The 23285-nt window shown below is 39.1% G+C and overlaps 1 protein-coding gene across 5 annotated transcripts in view; it reads left to right on the top strand.

Moving 5' to 3' along the window:
• The window catches only part of LRRC36 (leucine rich repeat containing 36), an 88177-nt gene that overhangs the window by 9375 nt on the left and 55517 nt on the right, over positions 1–23285 (top strand). For all 5 annotated transcript variants that reach the window (XR_016035829.1, XR_016035828.1, XM_088830277.1 and 2 more), the window contains exons 2-5: positions 3740–3867; positions 6902–7094; positions 7870–7966; positions 12280–12368. Coding sequence is in view for 3 of the 5 variants with exons in the window: in XM_088830277.1 (XP_088686403.1) it covers positions 3740–3867; positions 6902–7094; positions 7870–7966; positions 12280–12368 (507 nt within the window). In the remaining 2 variants the exon portion in view is untranslated. The remainder of the gene's footprint in view (positions 1–3739; positions 3868–6901; positions 7095–7869; positions 7967–12279; positions 12369–23285) is intronic.

Genomic DNA, 23285 nt, shown 5'->3' with positions numbered 1-23285 from the left:
AGATCTGCAGTCTCTGCTTTCCTCTTGGACTTGTATCTAGACCTTCTCTTTCTTTTGAACCTATTGTCTGTATTCCATTCAATGTGGATTCTGTTCCACTTATTTCTCTCAGGGATGAGTCTTATCTTGAAAAGGATCTTGTTTCATGTTTTTTATAGTTTATAGGGCCTAGACTGCCCCAGTACCTTAAGAACTTATTTCGGTGCAGTTCCTTGGCAGTCACCTGCAAATGGGATTCTGCAGTACCTCCTTCCAGTTTTTGTTCCTGTTCTCATTTTGGCCCACCACACTTGCCAGTGAGTTCCTATCGGCAGTTTTGAGATTCTCCTCTTTTCAGTGCTGTCAGAAGTCTAGTTTGACATATGTGTATATATGTATATATATATACACACACACATACACACACACAAGTACACACACACATATATTCTTTAAAACACAGTCATACATATACAGACACAAAGTCACACTTTTCCCTCAGTGTCTTTGAGATCTTTCCATATCAGATCAGATCAGATCAGATCAGTCGCTCAGTCGTGTCCGACTCTCCGCGACCCCATGAATCACAGCACGCCAGGCCTCCCTGTCCATCACCAACTCCCGGAGTACACTCAAACTCATGTTCACAGAGTCGGTGATGCCATCCAGCCATCTCACTCTCCGTCGTCCCCTTCTCCTCCCGCCCCCAACCTTTCCCAGCATCAGAGTCTTTTCCAGTGAGTCAACTCGTCACATGAGGTGGCCAAAGTATTGCAGTTTCAGCTTTAGCATCAGTCCCTCCAATGAACATCCAGGACTGATCTCCTTTAGAATGGACTGGTTGGATCTCCTTGCAGTATAAGGGACTCTCAAGAGTCTTCTCCAGCACCATAGTTCAAAAGCATCGATTCTTCGGCGATCAGCCTTCTTTACAGTCCAACTCTCACATCCATACATGACCACGGGAAAAACCATTGCCTTGACTAGACGGACCTTGGTTGGCAAAGTAATGTCTCTGCTTTTTAATATACTATCAAGGTTGGTCATAACTTTCCTTCCAAGGAGCAAGCGTCTTTTAATTTCATGGCTGCAATCAGCATCTGCAGTGATTTTGGAGCCCAAAAAAATAAAGTCTGACACTGTTTCCACTGTTTTTCCATCTATTTCCCATGAAGTGATGGGGCCAGATGCCATGATCTTTGTTTTCTGAATGTTGAGCTTCAAGCCAACCTTTTCACTCTCCTCTTTCACTTTCATCAAGAGGCTTTTGAGTTCCTCTTCACTTTCTGCCATAAGGGTGGTGTCATCTGCATATCTGAGGTTATTGATATTTCTCCCGGCAATCTTGATTCCAGCTTGTGCTTCTTCCAGCCCAGCGTTCCTCATGATGTACTCTGCATATAAGTTAAATAAGCAAGGTGACAATATACAACCTTGACGTACACCTTTTCCTTTTTGGAACCAGTCTGTTGTTCCATGTCCAGTTCTAACAGTTGCTTCCTGACCTACCTACAGGTTTCTCAAGAGGCAGGTCAGGTGGTCTGGGATTCCCATCTCTTTCAGAATGTTCCACAGTTTATTGTGATCCACACAGTCAAAGGCTTTGGCATAGTCAATGAAGCAGAAATAGATGTTTTTCTGAAACTCTCTTGCTTTCTCCATGATCCAGCGGATGTTGGCAATTTGATCTCTGGTGCCTCTGCCTTTTCTAAAACCTGCTTGAACATCTGGGAGTTCACGGTTCACATACTGCTGAAGCCTGGCTTGGAGAATTTTGAGCATGACTTTACTAGCGTGTGAGATGAGTGCAATTGTGCGGTAGTTTGAGCATTCTTTGGTATTCCCTTTCTTTGGGATTGGAATGAAGACTGACCTTTTCCAGTCCTGTGGCCACTGCTGAGTTTTCCAAATCTGCTGGCATATTGAGTGCAGCACTTTCACAGCATCATCTTTCAAGACTTGAAATAGCTCAACTGGAATTCCATCACCTCCACTAGCTTTGTTCGTAGTGATGCTTTCTAAGGCCCACTTGACCTCACATTCCAAGATGTCTGGCTCTAGGTCAGTGATCACGTTATCATGACTATCTTGGTTGTGAAGATCTTTTTTGTACAGTTCTTCTGTGTATTCCTGCCACCTCTTCTTAATATCTTCTGCTTCTGTTAGGTCCATACCATTTCTGTCCTTTATCGAGCCCATCTTTGCATGAAACGTTCCCTTGGAATCTCTAATTTTCTTTAAGAGGTCTCTTGTTTTTCCTATTCTGTTGTTTTTCTCTATTTCTTTGCATTGATCACTGAGGAAGTCTTTCTTATCTCTCCTTGCTATTCTTTGGAACTCTGCATTCAGATGCTTAAATCTTTCCTTTTCTCCTTTGCTTTTCGCCTCTCTTCTTTTCACAGCTATTTGTAAGGCCTCCTCAGACAGCCATTTCGCTCTTTTGCATTTCTTTTCCATGGGGACGATCTTGGTCCCTGTCTCCTGTACAATGTCACGAACCTCTGTCCAGAGTTCATCAGGCACTCTATCTATCAGATCTAGTCCCTTAAATCTATTTCTCACTTCCACTGTATAATCATAAGGGATTTTATTGAGGTCATATCTGAATGGTCTAGTGGTTTTCCCTACTTTCTTCAATTTAAGTCTGAACTTCGCAATAAGGAGTTCATGATCTGAGCCACAGTCAGCTCCTGGTCTTGTTTTCGCTAACTGTATACAGCTTCTCCATCTTTGGTATAAGCGTCTACAAATCTTCCTCATTCTTTTAAATGACTATATAATAATAATTAGCATGTATATAGCACTGTGTGCCAGACACTATTCTAAGTTTTGTATACTCTCTCTCACACATACACACGCACACACATATGTGTATATGTCTATAGGCTTTCCTGGTGGCTCAGCAGTAAAGAACTCTGCTGCCAATGAAGGAGATGCGGATTCAATCCCTGGGTTGGAAAGATTCCCTGGAGAAGGAAATGGCAAGCCATTCCAGTATTCTTGCCTAGGAAATACCATGGACAGAGGAGCCTGATGGGCTACAGTCCATGGGGTTGCAAAAGAGTTGAACATGACTTAGAGACTAAACAACAGCAACAACTATATATATGTATATATACAGTACATATAGTCATTAAATCCTTACAACATCTTATGAGATAAGTAATGTTGTAATCTCCATTTTTCACATGAGGAAATGGATACACAGAGAAGTTAAATGACTTTTACAAGGTCACAGATCTAGTACATTGTTCAGTGCACTGCTGCTCAGGCCATCTAGTTCTGCTCTTCTACTGATGAGCCCTTTGACGGTTTTCTTTTTCTCCTTTTCCTTCCTCCTTCTCTCCCTTTCTTCTCCCCGCCTCCTTCCCTCTCTTTCTTTCTTTCACTATCCTAAAACTTTCCTGCAATTGACATCCTTCTGGTCTATATCATATATTCTGGCAAAATGCTGTACTATCTATAGGGCTAAATCCTAGCAATGGGATTGCTGAATTTGTTGTTTATTTTGAGAACTTTGGGAGATTTTTTACTACATCATTCAGGGTAATTAAAGAAACTCAAGTTTTCTGTAAAACCAAGACTTGATGTCACTGCATTAGACCATACTGCTAATTTTAAAAGGAAGATCTGTTCTTATGAGCCTTGAATGTAGGACCTTTCACAGATGAGATATGGGAGAAAGGAAGGCCTGTTTTCAATGACTCTGCTCTTTTTCCAAGCAGAGATCATAATATATCTACTGATGATCTCTTTTCAGAACTGGTGGAGTCTCTTTCATTGCAGGGATCTTATGCTGGAAAAATCCATTCCATCGGTGATGCCTTTAGAAATTTTAAAAGTCTCCGATCCTTAGATTTATCAAGAAATTTGATCACTAGCCTGAAGGTAAGTTCTGTGTTTTATAACCAGACAGTTTTTTGTTTGTTTGATGGGAAGAGATAAAAGAATATCAGCTTGGGGAATATCCTTTTAAATGTTTCCAAACTAAATTTTGTTATTCACCATAAAATTCTTTCAATTTTGCTTTATGTTTGACATTTTAAATTATAAGTGGGAAAAAATTTCTTTTATACTGAAAGAAAACTGTCACTGCCTAGGGCAATAGTTATGATTCTTAATGTGTGTTAAAAAATTATGAGGAGCACTGTTAAAAGTACAGATTCTTGGAGATTGTCTGGCATTCTAGTGATTAGGACTCATGTTTTCACTGCTGAGGGTACAGATTTGATCCCTGGTTGGGGAACTAAGATTCCACAAGCTGTGTGGCATGGCAAAACAAATAATAACAAATAAGAAATAAATAAAATATTAATAAAAATACAGAGTCTTAGTCCCTATTCTGAGAGAGAGAGTCTGAGTCAATAAATATGCAGTGGGTCCAGGACATTCCCAAGGGATTCTGATGATGATGCATGGAACATATATGGAGAAACCCTGGCCTAGGTTGCTATTGTGAGTTTTTTCCAGGAAGGGGAAAAACCAATGGTCTTGAAAACAAAGAAAAATTTCCAGGCCAGGAGCTGGTGGAGCAGAGGACAGTTCAGGAAAGAAGGTGCTTAAGCAGAAAGTGTGAGGATTAGCAAACACAAAGCAAGAGCTCTACAAACATAAACACCCTCACACAGAGAAATGGAAATTTTCTTTTCTTTGTGTAGCCCCCAAAATAGTATTTCTTCCACTATTCCCTTTTTGCCCAGCTACAAGTCTCTCTTGATAAAGCCCTTCTTTGCAAAACTGAAGGTGAAAGACTTACAGATGCTGTCCAAGATTGGTTACTGATCTGGATTATTCTGACAGTTTTGCATTTCTTAGGGGAAACTTGTTCAACAACACAAATGAGACCCAATCTCAAGATCTAAAACTGAGGGCCCTGAAAGAAGAAATCCAAGCTAGATCAAATTTCCAAGTAGGGTTCTAAGAGCAGAAATTTTAAGTTAAACTAGGTCTTTAGAATCTTCAATAACAGCCCTTTGTATCTGGCTCACTTATATCAGAAAGTATTAATACAGAGTTATTTAGGCCTCCTCTTCTCATATGTATTTTTATCTGTTTGTTTTTTCAGACTAAAAAGATTGAATGAACATTGCTGTCATTTGCTTTTGCACTCCCTTCCTTTCTACTTCTGTAAATTGCCTGAAAAACTGTTGTGAAGATTAATCAAATTAGCACAACTAATCAAAAATTACATGTATAAGACTCCTGGTAGTGTTTGGCATATAGAAAGCACTTAGTAAATGCCAGTTTTCTAGATTTTTTTTTTTTTTACTTCTGTGATTTATCTGCAGGTATTCATCTCTAGCAGCTCTGAATCATTTTGCTTAATTTTTTCAAGGGGGAAATGTTTTGTGTTTATTTCTAGTATAGCATTGAGAATACATGAATTTATGCCAATGGGGAAACGTGAGAGGAGGATTGGAATCGCTTCCTTGACTATTATACTGAGACATTAAAAGATTACTTGAGCTGGGACATTAGATGCATTTAAAGACAGCCCTAATGGTGTGCTACCCTGAGAGTGATGCCAAAAACATTGATAAATATTCCTAACCATTGATCCTTTCACAATGTAGAAGTTAGTGGAACTGAAAATAGCCAGAAAGAAATGCGTTGAACTGTAGGCAGGGTTCAATTCAGAAATGTTTTGAATATATCCTTGAGTTTTCTAAACTTCCTGCAATTAAAAAAGGTTAATTTTAAATGAGAAAAGAAGATAGGTTATGGAAAATAATTTTACCTTTCTGAAATAACTCTCAATGACAGAGTTCCTTTTATGGTAAGCATTTTTAATATTAAAAGTGTGTGACTATACGTATATATACATGTTTTGAAATATTGTCCTAAAATCTAGTGTTGGGTCAAAGCACCTAACTAGCTAAATACATGAAAATTAAGCAATTAGTTTCAACAGTAGGTTTTAGTAAAGGAGAGAAACAGTGGCTTTTCCTCTTAAGTGTCCCAGTTCTGATTGCACTGTTGCTAGAGAAGTGGAAGGGGTGGGGTTGCTAAGTCCACAGAGAGAGAACAGAAGAAGGAAGAGCATTTCTACCAAGAGGAACTGACTGATTGGAGGATGGGGAGCTCGTGTGGTGGCAGTAACTCTGAAGGGGAAAAAGGGGGCTCCAGATTGGTCCAGGAGATCGCATTGTTTGGTTTTGCCATGTAGTTCTTTCATCCTAAAAGTGAGGTCTTGAGATATTAATATAAGAACATATACATGGAATACTTTGGCCACCTGATGTGATGAGCTGACTCATTGGAGAAAACCTGATGCTGGGAAGGATTGAAGGCAAAAGGAGAAGGCGACAGCAGAGGATGAGATGGTTAGATAGCATCACCAACTCAATGGATATGAATCTGAGCAAACTCTGGGGGATAGTGAAGCACAGAGGAGACTGGTGTGCTATAGTCCAAAGGGTCACAATGAGTCGGACACGACTTAGTGACAGAACAACAACAAAATACATACACACTTAATTTTTTTCCATACCCTTTCCTTAGAACCATCTCTCTTTTGCCTCCCTCCCTCTTGAGGGCTTTTGGGGTCAGGAGAGTGGTTGTAGCAAGGATGAGAGAAATGCAAAAGTGACTTGGCTTGGCTACTACCGGGAAGGATTAGATTGGGAGAGTGATGAGAGGCAACAGAAGTATAGAACTGACTGCAGATATTTGGATGTCAGAGCTTATAAAGGAGGAAATGTATGATATCAGTGAATTATTTAATGTATAGCACATCCAGTGCCCATGGGCTGCAGCATTCTTATTCTCAGACAACTAAATGGGAATTTCAACCCTGCATTTGTCATGGGTGACTCAGGTAACTGTTTAAGGATGGAAAGTAAAATTTATATTTCTACCTTTATCTGTGAGATTCCTAATCCTTCCCAACGTGCACTTTCATAATGTGGTCTTTTCCTTGCAGGGCATCCAGTATTTATGTTCACTCCAAGACCTGAATTTATATTATAACAACATTCCTTCATTAGTGGAGGTGTCCCGCCTACAGCCTTTACCCTTCCTCAAAGAACTAGATTTGAGACTCAATCCTGTTGTCAGGAAAGATACAGATTATAGGCTCTTTGCTGTCTATACACTACAAACTCTGGAGAAACTGGGTGAGACCCTCCTCCCTTGTTCTTTGTCCCCAAATCTTACTTTAAACCAGCTGCCTCGTAACCTTTTGGATGTTGGCCCAGAATATGCACTGGCAGGATATATTTGTTTATTAGTCAATATTTATGTAACTTTTGTGTTGGCAGGATGTATGACGAGACCTTTTATTGTTTATTGAATGACAATCTATGATTTTATCAGTTACTTCCAGCTTTAGTTTTCTTCAGTTGATGGTTTCACCACCACTTCCTCCCCAACAAAAAGTTTCCAGGTTGACATTTATTTTTCCAGGTACCCCAACTTTGTAACTACATTAGCAGTAGAAAACGAATATAGCAACTATTTGAGGCTTAGTTGGCAAGGAACAATAAATATGCCTTCAAATGAGTTAGTCTGTATTTCTTCATGATTTTATTCTCATTGATATAAACATCTATGTTACATGGTCCTGGGAAAGTTATAGGGAAGCTAAGTAAAGTCTTTTAGAAATGGTGTGACTCTCAGCCTTTAAGATTAGGCCATTTGGATTGTTTGCTACCCAAACTGTATTTTCCTGTAGTGATAGTTACACTTAGGTGACAGTTGTTGCTATGTTGTCCCTGTAGTCTCCCTGAGTTACTACTTACTCCAATGACAACATAATAGCATTATTCTGTGACCCGTCTCAAACAAAAGATGAGACTGATCTTTAGTTTTTACTCTGTGAATATGCTTTTCTGACCCACTACTGTTTACTCCAAAAAAGAAATATGCTCAGACCACGGTTTTTGCCTCCAGATGACCGAGCTGTACGAGAAAGTGAGAGAAAAGCTGCCAAGCTGCATTTTAGTCAGTTGGGCAACAGTGAAAATTTTCTTTTAGAGGTGGAAAAAAGGTAAGATTTTTACCCAAAATTTTTTTAGTTTGGTTCTGGACAGAGAGTAGTGAATTCCTGCTTAACTTTCTTCATTATCCAGTAGAAATTTCTACAAGTTGTAAGAATCCTCAGATTAGAAATAAAAATATCTATGCAAAATTTTCAGATTTATCTGGGGTGAGAATCTGGCCGTCAGTGGAACATTTCTGCTTTCTTGAACCACTGTGTCTTCTTTGGATATAATTGTACACTCTCTAAAGTTATTGTTCAGAGTTTATAGATAGGGATTTTATGGGATTACTTATTCCCATAAATGTCTGTCAGCCCTTTCTTGGTAGAGTTATAAATCAGTACATAGTCTTTTCCTATTGAATTAGGAGGATTACATTACCATGGGCAGGATTGTTAGAGATAAATTTGTTAAAGAATGATAAGAGAAGCATTTTTGTACACAACCAAAATAAATGGCCCTTTAAGCTCTAAAGTATCTGAATGATAGATTTTTCCATTTTTTATTACTAAAATTCTGTCAAAATAAGTTACCATATCTTCTACCCCCAAATTCATGCTTTTTAAAAAAAATAGTTTTATTATTTTTGAAGAATAGAAATTTGTGATAATCTAAATAACACAGAAGTGCACGAGAAAAAGTCAAAATCTCCCTATATTTTGCTACTAAGTTAACTACTAGTAATGTCTGGTATACATCCTTGCAGACATCTGTGTACCTATACACATATATAGATGTATTATTAGTACTTTTTTTCTGATAGAACGAATGTATATTTATTGTGAGAATATGGAAAGTAGAGAGAAAAACAGCGTTAGCCACTTATAATCACACTACCCAGAAAGAAACACTAATTATATTATGGTAAATATCTTCTTAGTTTTAGGTTTATGTATATGTGTGTGTGTATTTTGTCTGTGCATGTTTATATATTATAACAACATGGGACCTTATATATCATACAATCAATATATAAATATATTAATAATAAAATAATCAATATATTTATAGCAGTTTGCTTCCTATACATACCATTTTTAATTTGATAAGATATGAAAATGTCCACACAACACTAAATATTCTGCCTCAGAATGTTTTTTGTTTACTTCTTTATTATATTTCTCCTCCACTAGAATATAAGCTCCATGAGAACAAAGACCTTGCTTGTCTTGTTTACTGCAGTATCCCTAGTACCTAGAACAATGTCTGGCCCATGAGTGGTGCTAAGAAATAGTTTGCTGAATGATGATTAAGTGAAGTCCATGCCTGTTGGCCTGGGATCCTGCTCTTTTTCTGGTGACTCTGCCTGTCTCTGTTCTCATCCATTATATGTTTTTTAATGTAACCCTCAGAGAGCAGCCTTATTTCTCTATTTTTTTAAGTTCCCTATTTTAAAAAATATTTGTTTATTTTTAGCTATGCTCAGTTTTCACTGCTGCTCTTACTTTTCTCTAGTTGCAGCAAGCAAGGGTTACTCTATAGCTGTAGTGTGCAGGCTTCTTGTTAAGATGGCTTCTCTTGTTGCACAGCATGGACTCCACACACGAGGGACTCAGTAGCTGTGGCTCTAGAGCACAGGCTCAATAGTTGTGGTGCACGGGCTTAATTGCTCTTTGACATGTGGGATCTTTCTGGATTGGGGTCAAACCTGTGGCTTCTGCATTGTCAGGTGGATTCTTTACTACTGAGCCACCACGGAAGCCCATCAGTTCAGTTCAGGTCAGTTGCTCATTCATGTCCGACTCTTTGAGACCCCAAGAATCGCAACACGCCAGGCCTGCCTGTCCATCACCAATTCCCGGAGTTCACCCAAACTCATATGCATCGAGTCGGTGATGCCATCCAGCGATCTCATCCTCTGTCGTCCCCTTCTCCTCCTGCCCCCAGTCCCTTCCAGCATCAGAGTCTTTTCCAATGAGTCAACTCTTGGCATGAGGTGGCCAAAGTATTGGAGTTTCAGCCCTAGCATCAGTCCTTCCAATGAACACCCAGGACTGATCTCCTTTAGAATGGACTGGTTGGATCTCCTTGCAGTCCAAGGGACTCTCAAGAGTCTTCTCCAACACCACAGTTCAAAAGCATCAATTCTTCAGTGCTTAGCTTTCTTCACAGTCCAACTCTCACATCCATACGTGACCACTGGAAAAACCATAGCCTTGACTAGACGGACCTTTGATGGCAAAGTAATGTCTCTGCTTTTTAATATGCTGTCTAGGTTGGTCATAACTTTCCTTCCAAGGAGTAAGCGTCTTTTAATTTCATGGCTGCAATCACCATCTGCAGTGATTTTGGAGCCCAAAAAAATAAAGTATGACACGGTTTCCTCTGTTTCCCCATGTATTTCCCATGAAGTGTTGGGACCAGATGCCATGATCTTAGTTTTCTGAATGTTGAGCCTTAAGCCAACTTTTTCACTCTCCTCTTTCACTTTCATCAAGAGGCTTTTTAGTTCCTCTTCACTTTCTACCATAAGGGTGGTGTCATCTGCATATCTGAGGTTATTGATATTTCTCCCGGCAATCTTGATTCCAGCTTGTGCTTCTTCCAGCCCAGCATTTCTCATGATGTACTCTGCATATAAGTTAAATAAGCAGGGTGACAATATGCATCCTTGACGTACTCCTTTTCCTATTTGGAACCAGTCTGTTGGTCCATGTCCAGTTCTAACTGTTGCTTCCTGACCTGCATACAGGTTTCTCAAGAGGCAGGTCAGGTGGTCTGGTATTCCCATCTCTTTCAGAATTTTCCACAGTTTATTGTGATCCACACAGTCAAAGGCTTTGGCATAGTCAATAAAGTAGAAATAGATGTTTTTCTGGAACTCTCTTGCTTTTTCAGTGATCCAGCGGATGTTGGCAATTTGATGTATGGTTCCTCTGCCTCTTCTAAAACCAGCTTGAACATCTGGAAGTTCACGGTTCACATATTGCTGAAGCCTGGCTTGGAGAGTTTTGAGTATTACTTTACTAGCGTGTGAGATGAGTGCAATTGTGTGGTAATTAGAGCATTCTTTGGCATTGCTTTTCTTTGGGATTGGAATTGTGAAAACTGACGTTTTCCAGTCCTGTGGCCACTGCTGAGTTTTCCAAATTTGCTGGCATATTGAGTGCAGCACTTTCACAGCATCATCTTTCAGGATTTGAAACAGTTCAACTGGTCCAGTTTAATTTGTTGTTGTTGTGTATTTGCTAAGTCTGACTCTTTTGCGACCCCATGAACTATAGTCTGCTTGGCTCCTCTGCCCATGACATTTCCCAAGCAAGAATACTGGGGTGGGTTGCCATTTCCTTCTCCAGGGAATCTTCCTGACCCAGGGATTGAACCCAGGTCTCCTTCCTTGCAGGTGGATTCTTTACCACTGGGCCACCTGGGAAGCCCTGAGGTTAATGAGATTAATTTACATAGACTAAAATTCACCCTAGAAAGAAATGGAATATTTCTTAAAAATTATTTGTATATGTACTTTGTAAATTAATTCCTATTTTAAATGCATTGGAATACCTTGTTTACTACAGAAATCCAGAGGTGAGTTAATATATAACTGAATAAACTTCCTAGTGAGGCAAACAATTATCACCACTATATTTCTGTTTAGTTACCTTACAGTGATTGCAAAAACAGAAGTAAAATGTTGCTCAAGTCCAGAATTAACATTAGTACTCTATAAGCTCTCCAATCTTGGGTAAAGGATTTTTCTTTTAAGCCTTTCTAAGTCCCAAGTCCCCCAACCTATAAAATGGTGATTATAGATTAATGGGAGAGCTTTTGTGATTAAATGAAATGATGAGAGTAAAGTGCTTGGCTCATAGTTTAGGCTGTTTGTACTTAATGTATTTCCCAATCTGTACACACCAGTCTTACCATACTACATCAATCAAGTGCACACACTCGCCTTTCTTATTTCTTTTTCACACTAATGGTTATAGTTTTCTCCATTGTAATTCTTGGCAGAAAAACCATCCTTTCTGTTTCCTATGAAGTTTTTAATTCAAAAGAAAATATTTTTATTTTATAATATAAAGTATTACTCCCTGAGTCATCCAGACCTAAGTTTATGTCAAGAAAACAGAGTATCTAAGTTCAGAATTTCCTGGCTTTCATGCTTTCAAGGGTGAACTGTAGTGTCTTTCTTTCTCATTTCCCAATGAAAATACTATGAGTGTTTAAAAAATAGTTTTAACTGAAATATTTGTGAAAATAATATGTTCTGGAGCATTTGGAAAAAATGATCTGATCACCCTGAAATGTTTTTTTCTAAATAGCCTTTATTCCTGATCTCAGAAGCTTCTTTCAGTTTTAAATAAATTATTTGATGTGACAGCTCTAGGGAGAAGACAGTGAAAAACTGTGTAACAAATGAGAGCACTGCATCAAAAGTCAGCACTGATCGTGATAACAGAATTGAAACTGGTAAGTTTTCCCTCTCTGACCACAAAACAATTAAAACATTAATTGTTTCTGTTTTTATGGCCAGTCTTGAGTAGGATGAAGACAAAATAGTTGAGAAATAACATAGATTTGAAGCAAGCACAAGATTTACCAGTTTGTGTTTTTCCTTCTTTCTCTCACTGCCCCAGAGAAGCCCTATTTACTAAGCAGGCCTAAGCCAGAACCCATCAAAGTGTACACGCTGTACTCAGAGAGTTCAGTTTCACTTACATCACTTTATATCATTAGTACATCCTGAAAATTGCATTGCCAATCCCCACAGGATTCATTAGCCAGAGACTCAGGACTCATCTGCATCAGTGCAGCTCACATCCTTAGCCTCTTGGCGTCTCCACCTTGAAACTTTGCAGCTGCAGAATCTATTTGTGCTATATTCTCGGGGATTGTTGCCTGTAAGCAGTATTGGTAATCCTATGTGAATAAAGTGGTTATGCTACATTCGTGGTTATGCTACATTCATGGTCATGCCACAGGCTAGAAGAAAGCTTTCCAGTAGAGAACTTGCATGCAGTGGGCCCATATGGACTAATCTGGCACTCATCAGATGACTTTTCACTTGAGAAAATTTTTTCTGGTTTGAGGTCTCTGTCCCTTTTTGAAGGGTCTATAAACTCTAAAAATTAATCCTTAAAATCTCAACAATAATTAATAGATTGATGATGTAGTTTAGACACGAAGGGTTTTCAGTTTGTAAAATACAGTATTTTATTTCCTGACTTTGTATCTATCCATGTAGATATTAATTTACAAGTTATTTTCATGTAGTATTTCGTGGTAAAATAAGCCATAGTGAGGTATATTTATTTTCCTTTCTTAGAGGTCTTAGCACATGTAAGTCATGGACCATAGATTGCTCTATTTCATTTTAAATAGCATTTTTTATATTTCAAAACTGACGAAATTCTATTGTAATTATTTTGGAAAGTACTGAAAAGCCCAAAGAACATTTTAATCACTCAGAAGACTATCCCCTAAAGAGAATCTCAGTTAATTTGATATACAGCTTTCCTATCTTTTTTATAAGTATAAGCATCTATGTATCTATTTCCAGAAAGACAAAGATACACTGAGGCATAATTTGATTACATTTTTTGTATGAGCTGAATTAAATGTCATTTATATCATTATATGTCATAGCACACACAGTCACTCTATGAATTAAAATGTTTTAAAGTACACAGCCTTTACTGAGAACAAACTGCTTTACTAGACACGGGGCCCATTTCTAAAGGTACTCAGAAGCTCCAGCTGTTGCTGGAATTTTTTTTTAATATTAAATTTATTTTGCTGCTTTGAAACGTTAAAGATCTTTGCTTTCTGCTGAAAATTATGTTTTGTGCTAGATCCCTGGGGAGTGTTGCCTGTAAGCACTGTTGGTAATCCAGTATGACTAAAGTGGTTATACCACATTAATGTTTGTGCCACAGGCTAGGACAAAACTTTCAAACAGTGCTTTCCCACCAGTCATTTCCCACCTGTCATTCCTAAATGACAGGGAATCTTCACTGTCTTGTATTCTCATCCTGGTCTCTTCACTGCATAATCTGACTATTTCAAAGTTCCCTCTCTCTTTTCCCATACCCCTAAAATAAGCATACCTAGGCTATGCCTTCAGATTCTCTTGTCTACTCTTTGCCCTCTTGAGCTCATCTGTTTCCACAGCTGGCTTTATTTCATCCCTGTTGATGACTCTTAAACATATTGGTCTAGCTTTGACAACTTGTACAGTTTCTCTGCATCGTTCCCCATTTTGGCTGACCAACTATTAACATACACTTGGAATCACCACTGAATAATTTTCCAGCCTCTCACACTAAACATGTTAGAAACTCAAACGAATGCCATTTCCTCCAGCCCTTAGCAGCTCTCAGGGTTTCCTTAGTGTTACCACCACTTTCCCATTACTCAGACTCACAATCAGAGCAGGGTATAATTCTCTCCCTCCCCCAAATCCAGTTGAATGTTCATACCGTAGAGTATGATTCACAATTAACAAGCTTTCTTTTCCCTTTCCTGTCTCTTAACAGACATGTTCAATGTCTATCATTCACTGAGTATAAACTCTAGGCCAGGCTATGTATATAATCTCATTAAATCCTCACAACAACCTTGAAGGTGATTATAATTATCTTTGTTTCATGTGTGAGGAAACCAGGCCCAAAAGAGGTGAAATAATTTGCTCTAATTATACAGTAAGTGGCAAAGCTGTGATACAAACTCTAGTCTGTCAGTCATCAAAGTCCTCTTAAATATTATACTGTGCTGCCTCCTAGTTTCTTCTTTATTCAGTTCATTTTGTATTTCCTGTCAGATTTATTCTCTTAAAACTCAACTGTGATTATTATATTTGCCTGCTCAAAAACTTGCATGGTTCCCACTCATAGCTGAAGTTAGAGTCCTCAATCTGACACACAAGTCTCCTTTAAGTTGTAGCTGCGGGACTTGCCTGGTGGCTAAGACTCTGCACACCCAATGCAGGGGGCCTGGGTTCAATCCTTGGTCAGGGTGCTAGATCCCACCTGATGCAACTAAAGTTTCCACGTGCCACAACGAAGATCAAAGGTCCCATGTGCAGCAGCTAAGACAGCACAGCCAAATAATTAATTTAAAAAAAAACTGCTGGAGCTCATCTCTTCACCCTACCCTGAAACCTTATATCTCCTGTTTCTCAACTACAATATACGATACTTCAATCAAGTCAAATTACTCTCTCCTTTTTCTCTCTTTTGCCCTTGAACTAATGCTGTCCCTTCTGCCTTCAGTGCTTGAATTAAAATCCTTCTCTTTATGACCCAAATCAAAGTCCATTCTTTTTAGTGAAATTTTTGATTCTCATCCAACTGTTTTTCCTTTTTTCTTTTTGTAAGCTCACATAAATTATTTTCTGAAACATATACTCTGGAAATAGAAAATTCAATCATTTCCTGAATCACTTGCAATATAAGATAATGAGACAAACATGAAAAAGCTAAATAACACAATTTCAGGCAGTGCATATGAAAACGTTAAATAAATGACACAGATCAGTATTCCTCAAACTCAGTGTTGTGAACCCCTAGAGCAGGGATACTCTCAGAGGTCCATAGGCAGTGTGAGGCCCTTTAATTTCATGTTTTTGTTTGATGCAGTTATGGAAAACATTTAAAAGATGTAAGAGCAAAAGTACTCCTTTGCAGTATTAGTCTGCTATTTGAAAAAATAGACTGTTTTTTAGAATAGTTTTAGAGCCACAGCAAAACTGAACAGGAAATACAGGGTTCCTATATACTTCCTGCCTCTACACATGCATAGCCTTTCTCACTACCAACAACAGGCATCAGAATGGTGCTTTTGTTACAACTGATGAACCTACATTGACACATTATTATCACCTGAAGTCCTTAGTTTGCATTAGGGTTCCTTTTTGGTAGTGTACATTCTATGGGTTTGGCAAATGTATTAATATAATGACATGTATCCACCATTTTAGTATCATACAGAATAGTTTCACTGGCCTAAACTCTGTGCTCACGTAGTCATCCCTTTCTCCCCTCTTACCCCTGGCAACTACTGATCTTTTTACCATCTCTTTTTTTTTTTTTCAGAAATTTTTGTTGTGGTAAAATGTGTATAAGATTTACCATCTTAACCATTTTTAAGTGAACAGTTCACTGGTATTAAATGCATTCATAACATTGTGCAACCATCACCACCAGCCCTCTGGAACTCTTTCATCTTATAAAACTGAACTACACCCATTAAATGATAACTCCCCATCTTATCCTCCCTGTAGCCCCTAGAAATCACCATTCTGTTTTCTCTCTCTCTGATACTGACTGCTCTGAGTCTCTTATAGAAGAGAAATCATACAGTATTTGTCTTTTTGTGACTGGTTTATTTCACTTAGCATGATGTCCTCAATGTTGTTGCCCTCTTCCAACAACACAAGAGATGGACATCACCAGATGGTCAATACCAAAATCAGATTGATTATATTCTTTGCAGCCAAAGATGGAGACCCTCTATACTACAGTCAGCAAAAACAAGAACTAGAGCTGAGTATGGCTTAGATCATGAGCTCCTTAGGGCAAAATTTACACTTAAATTGAAGAAAGTAGAAAGTAGGGAAAACCACTAGACCATTCAGGTGTGATTTAAATAAAATTCCTTATGATTATACAGTGGAGGTGACAAGTAGATTCAAGGGATTAGATCTGGTAAACAGAATGCCTGAAGAACTATGGACGGAGGTTTGTAACATTGTACAGGAGGCAGTGACCAAAACCATCCCAAAGGAAAATAAATGCAAGAAGGCAAAGTGGTTATCTGAAGAGGCCTTACAGATAGCTGAGAAGAGAAGCAAAAGGCAAAATAGAAAGGGAAAGATATACCAAACTGAATGCAGAGTTCCAGAGAATAGTAAGAAGAGATAAGAAAGCTGTAAGAGAACAATTCAAAGAAGTAGAGGAAAACAATAGAATGGAAAAGACTAGAGCCCTCTTTAAGAAAACTGGATGGGCACAATCAAGTAAACGGCAAGGACCTAACAGAAGCAGAAGAGATTAAGAAGAGGCAGCAAGAATACACAGAACAGCTGTACATAAAAGGTCTTAATGACCCAGATAATCACGATAGTTTGATCACTCACCTAGAGCCAGACATCCTGGAATGTGAAGTCAAGTGGGCCTTAGGAAGGATTACTATGGACAAAGCTGGTGGAGGTGATGAAATTCCAGCTGAGCTATTGCTAATCCTAAAAGATGATTCTGTTAAAGTGCTGCACTCAATATGCCAGCAAATTTGGAAAACTCAACAGTGGCCACAGGACTGGAAAAGGTCAGTTTTCATTCTAATCACAAGGAAAGGCAATGCCAAAGAATGTTCAAACTACTGCGCTATTTTGCTCATTTCACATGATAGCAAGGTAACGCTCAAAATCCTTCTGCCTAGGCTTCAGCAGTATATGAACTGAGAACTTTCAGATGTACAAACTGGATTTAGAAAAGGCAAAGGAACCAGAGATTAAATTGCCAACATCTGTTTGATCGTAGAAAAAGCAAGGGAATTCCAAAAAAAATATCTGCTTCATTGACTACACTAAAGGCTTTGACTGTGTGGATCACAACAAACTGGAAAATTCTGAAAGAGGTAGGGATACCAGACGACCTTACCTGCTTCCTGGGAAACCTTTATGCAGGTCAAGAAGCAATTTGAACCAGACATGGAACAACAGACTGGTTCCAAATTGGGAAAGGAGTATGTCAATGCTGTATATTGTCACCTTGCTTATTTAACTTATATGCAGAATACATTATGTGAAATACCAAGCTGGATGAATCACAGACTGGAATCAAGATTGTCAGAAGTAACAACAACCTTAGATATGCAGATGATACCAGCAGAAAGCAAATAGGAACTAAGGTGCCTCTTGATAAGGGTGAAAGAGGAGAGTGAAAAAGATGGCTTAAAACTCAACATTCAGAAAACTAAGATCCATGGCTTCCAGTCCTATCACGTTATGCAAATAGATGGGGAAAAAGTGGAAACAGTGACATTTTATTTTCCTGGGCTCCAAAATCACTGTGGAAGGTGACTGCAACCATGAAATTAAAAGATGCTTGCTCTTTGGAAGAAAATTTATGACACACCTAGATAGCATAGTAAAAAGCAGAGACATTACTTTGCTGATAGAGGTCCATATCGTCAAAGCTGTGGTTTTTCTGGTAGTCATTTATGGATGTGAGAATTGGACCATAAAGAATGCTGAGTGCCAAAGAATTGATGCTTTTGAATTGTGTTGCTGGAGTAGACTCTTGAGAGTCCCTTGGACAGCAAGGAGATCAAACTAGTCAATCCTAAAGGAAATCAACCCTGAATATTCATTGGAAGGACTGATGCTGAAGCTGAAGCTCCAATACTTCTGCCACCTGATGTGAAGAACCAACTCATTGGTAAAGATCTGATGATGGGAAAGATTGATAGCAGGAGGAGAAAGAGGGGACAGAGGATGAGATGGTTGGATGGCATCACTGACTCAATGGATATGAGTTTGAGCAAACTCCAGGAGCTAGTAAAGGACACGGAAGCCTGGTATGCTGCAGTCCATGGAGTCGTGAAGAGTCCATGACTTAGTGACTGAACAACAACAATGTCCTCAAAGTTCATCCACGTGGTAGCATTTGTCAGAATTTCCTTCCTTTTTAAGGGTGAATAATATTCCATTGTATGTATAGAGCACATTTTGTTTATCCATTCATTTGTCAATGGACACTTGGGTTGCTCCCGTGTTTTAGCTAATGTGAATAATGCTGCTATGAACAGGGGTATACAACTATCTCTTCAACACTCTGCTTTCACTTGTTTGGGGTATGTACCCAGAAGTGAAATTACTGGATCATACAGTAATTTAATTTTTAATTTTTTTCAGGACCTGTCATACTGTTGTCTATAGCCACTGTACCATTTTACACTCCCACCAACAGTGTACAAGAGTTCTGATTTCTCTACCTCCTTACCAACACTTGTTATTTTATGATTTTTTAGTAGTAGCCATCCTACTGGGTGTGAAGTGGTATCTTGTGTTTTTAATTTGTATTTTCCTGATGATCAGTGATGTTGAGTATTTTTGTGTGTGTGCTTATTGGCCATTTGTAAGTCTTTGTTTGGAGAAATGTCTATTCAAGTCCTTTGCCCACTTTTGAACCAAGTTGTTTTGTCATTAGGAGTTGTTGTTGTCATTAGGAGTTCTCTATATACTCTAAATACTAATTCTGTATCAGATATATGATTTGCAAATATTTTCTCCCATTCTGTGGGCTGCCTGTGGGCTGCTACTCTGTGTGTATTGTTTTTAGATGCACAAAATTTTTAATTTTTCATGAAGTTCAATTTGTTTGTTTTTTCTTTTGTTGCTTTGCCTTTGGTGTCACAGTGCCAAATCCACTAAGCATTTTCTCTATGTTGTCTTCTAAGAGTTTTATAGTTTCAAAAATATATTTATTTTTTTTTTATTTATTTGGATGCCCCCGGTCTTGGTTGGGCCATGTGGGATCTAGTTCCCTGACCAGGGATCTAACCCCAGCCCCCTGCATTGGGAATGTAGAGTCTTAGCCACTGGACCACTAGAGAAATCCTCAGTTTTATAGTTTAATGTATTATATTTACGTCTTTGATCCATTAATCCATCCAGTTAATTTTTTTGTATGTGTTAGGTAAGGGTACAGCTTAAATTTTTTGCATGAGGTGTGAAGGACGGGTAGCTGCTGCTTTGCTGAAAGTGAAAGTCACTCAGTTGTGTCCGACTCGTTGTGACCCCATGGACTGTAGTCTACCAGGTTCCTCGCCATGGAATTCTTCAGGCAAAAACACTGGAGTGTGTAGCCTATCCCTTCTCCAGGGAATCTTCCCTACCCAGGGATCAAATCCAGGTCTCCCACATTGCAGACAGATTATTTACCATCTGAGCCACTAGGGAAGCCCAAGAATACTGGAGTGGGTAGCCTATCCCTCTCCAAGAGATATTCCTGACCCAGGAATCAAACCCAGGTCTCCTGCATTGCAGGTGTATTCTTTACCAGCTGAGCTACTAGGGAAGCCTTAGCTATTTTGCTGAGAACTGAAATTAACCAAAATTAACCCTAATTTACCTTCCATGCCTTCCCCCAGAAGTTGCAAGCCTTCAGTAGACTCCAGAATTCTAAAGTAGTTATATCAGAGAATTCTGCCAGTGCAATTGTTGTCTAGGAGGGAGACAGATGCAAGATGCTTCTCATTGCCATTTTCACCTGTCGCCAGAGTTTTGCCTTTTCCAGAATGTCATATAATTGGAGTCATACCATATGTAGCCTTTTCAGATTGGCTTTGTCTGCTTAGTGATATGCAGTGGTTTCCTCCATATCTTTTCGTGGCTTTCTTTTTAGGGCTTAATGGTGCTGTGGTTCATGGGGTCGCAAAGAGTCAGACACAACTGAGTGACTGAACTGAATATTCTGTTATTATTATTATCCGGATTATTTATTTATCCACTCACCTACTGAAGAACATCTTGGTTGATCCCAGGTTTTGGCAGTTATGCAAAAAGTTGCTATAAACATCTATATTCAGGTGTTTGTATGAACATAAGCTTTCAACTCCTTTGGGTAAATACCAAGTTTTTAGTTTTGTAAGAAATTGCCAAACTGTCACCTAATATAATCTGCTTTTTAATATATCTTTTTACACACCGAGTTTCTTAAACTGAAATTTCTCAAACTAGATTGATAGTCTCAGGGTTTATGAGAATGTTGAGTTTGAGAAACACTGATGTAGATGGACATATGCTGTAGAGGCTCAGAGTGTACTAGGAGCAAATGGGGAAAGGTTTTGTGACAGAAATTCATTTCTCTCTCATATAGAAATGCAGATGCTGGCAATCTAGGGCTGTTACTGGGGGTTCTAAAAGATGAATAAGGATATAATGGGGGGCAACTGGCATTCTCTGGTGCGATGGATATAAGAGCAATTCAGCAAACAGGTGTCTATCTACTGGAAAATTCCTGTGTTAGAGGCTAGGCATATTAGGAAATGACACAACAATGTCAGAGCTTCAGCTCCTCCCACACCAGAGAGATTTATCATAGCTAATTAGGTTACAAGTCAGGCTGAGACATGAGTTCAACTTTGGCAGAGGTAAAGAACTGTCGGGGAGAGACACTAGCAATTGACCTGGGTAAAGCTTTCCCAAAAAGGATACATTTAAGTTGGGCATTCAAATAGAATTCATTGGGCATAGTTGGGCATTCAATGCATAGAAAACAGACGTAGAAAAAACAGGTGTGACAGATTAGGAAATTGACTCAGCTTGTGACTGGGGGCTTCTCAGGTGGTGCTAATGAAAAAGAACCTGCCTGCCAGTGCAGGAAACATAAGAGATGTGAGTTTGATCCCTGAGTAGGGAAGATCCCCTGGAGAAGAAAATGGCAACTTACTCCAGTATTCTTGCCTGCAGAATCCCATGGACAGAGGAGCCTGGCAGGATACAGTCCATTGGGTCACAGAGAGTTGAACACGACTGAAGTGTCTTGGCACGCATGCATGCACGTGACTGGAGCTAAGGTGCTTCATTAAAGCCAAGTTGCAAACGGTCTCTTTATGAAACATTTTCATTTTATTCTCTTGAAAATGGGTGACAAAGGTGTTTTAGGTGGTAAGCATGTTTAAATGTGTAATTTAGAGCAATAACTGAAGATTGATTTAGTTAGATGGGCAGCAGCTAAAGACAGCAGTCCAAGTAGGAGATAATAAGGACCTGTCCTGACATAGGACAATAATAGTGTGAATACAAATGAAGAGGTACAGATTAATTAAATCCTTGAGAATTGGGACTTCCTTGGTGGTCCAGTGGCTAAGATTCAGCACTCCCAATGCAGGGGCCCTGGTAAGGGAACTAGATCCCACATGCTACTACTAAAAAAAAAAGATCCCAAATGCCAGAACTGAAAGAGCCATGTGCTGCAACTCAGACTCCACACAGCCAAATAAATAAAAATAAATATTAAAAAAAAACTTTTTACTTCAAAGGACACTATCAAGAAAGTAAAAAAACTAGGAAATTCCCTGACAGTCCAGTGGTTCGGACTCCATGCTTTCACTGCTGGGGGGATGGGTTCAATCCCTGGTGGGGGAGCCAAAATCCCAAATGCTGCATTGTATGACCAAAATAATAATTAATTAATTTTTTTAAAAAAGTTTAAAAAGCAACCCACAGGAGAAAATATTTGCAAATCATATGTCTGACAAGGGTCTGATATCCATTATATATATATATATATATACACACACACACATATATATGTATATATATATATAGACTCTTAATAAAATCAACAACAGAAAGGCAAACAACCCAATTAGAAAATGGGCAAAAGACAGAACAAACATTTCTCCAAAGAAGATATGTAACTAGCCAACAAGCACATGAAAGATGTTCAGTATCACTAGCTGTAAGGGAAATGCAAGTCAAAACCACAAGGAGGATAACATTTCACATCCACCTCTGCTGCTGCTGCTAAGTCACTTCAGTCGTGTCCGACTCTGTGTGACCCCATAGACGGAAGCCCACCAGCCTCCCCCGTCCCTGGGATTCTCCAGGCAAGAACACTGGAGTGGGTTGCCATTTCCTTCTCCAATGTGTGAAAGTGGAAAGTGAAAAGTGAAAGTGAAGTCGCTCAGTCGTGTCCGACCCTTAGCGACCCCACGGACTGCAACCTACCAGGCTCCTCCATCCATGGGATTTTCTAGGCAATAGTACTGGAGTGGCTTGCCATTGCCTTCTCCGTCACATCCACTAGGAGGGCTAGAATCAAGATTGCCAGGAGAAATATCAATAACTTCAGATATGCAGGTGACACCACCCTTATGGCAGAAAGTGAAGAGGAACTAAAAAGCCTCTTGATGAAAGTGAAAGAGGAGAGTGAAAAAGTTGGCTTGAAGCTCAACATTTAGAAAGCTAAGATCATGGCATCTGGTCCCATCACTTCATGGGAAATAGATGGGGAAACAGTGTCAGACTTTATTTTTTGGGGCTTCAAAATCACTGCGGATGCTGATTGCAGCCATGAAATTAAAAGACGCTTACTCCTTGGAAGGAAAGTTATGACCAACCTAGACAGCATATTAAAAAGCAGAGACATTACTTTGCCAACAAAGGTCCGTCTAGTCAAGGCTATGGTTTTTCCAGTGGTCATGTATGGATGTGAGAGTTGGACTGTGAAGAAAGCTGATCGCCGAAGAATTGATGCTTTTGAACTGTGGTGCTGGAGAAGACTCTTGAGAGTCCCTTGGACTGCAAGGAGATCCAACCAGTCCATTCTAAAGGAGATCAGTCCTGGGTGTTCATTGGAAGGACTGATGCTAAAGCTG

Source organism: Moschus berezovskii, chromosome 22 (assembly GCF_049115385.1).
Source record: "Moschus berezovskii isolate FMDL1 chromosome 22, NW_MosBer_1.0, whole genome shotgun sequence".
Taxonomy (NCBI): Eukaryota; Metazoa; Chordata; class Mammalia; order Artiodactyla; family Moschidae; genus Moschus; species Moschus berezovskii.
This window is presented reverse-complemented; position numbering and strand designations above follow the sequence as displayed.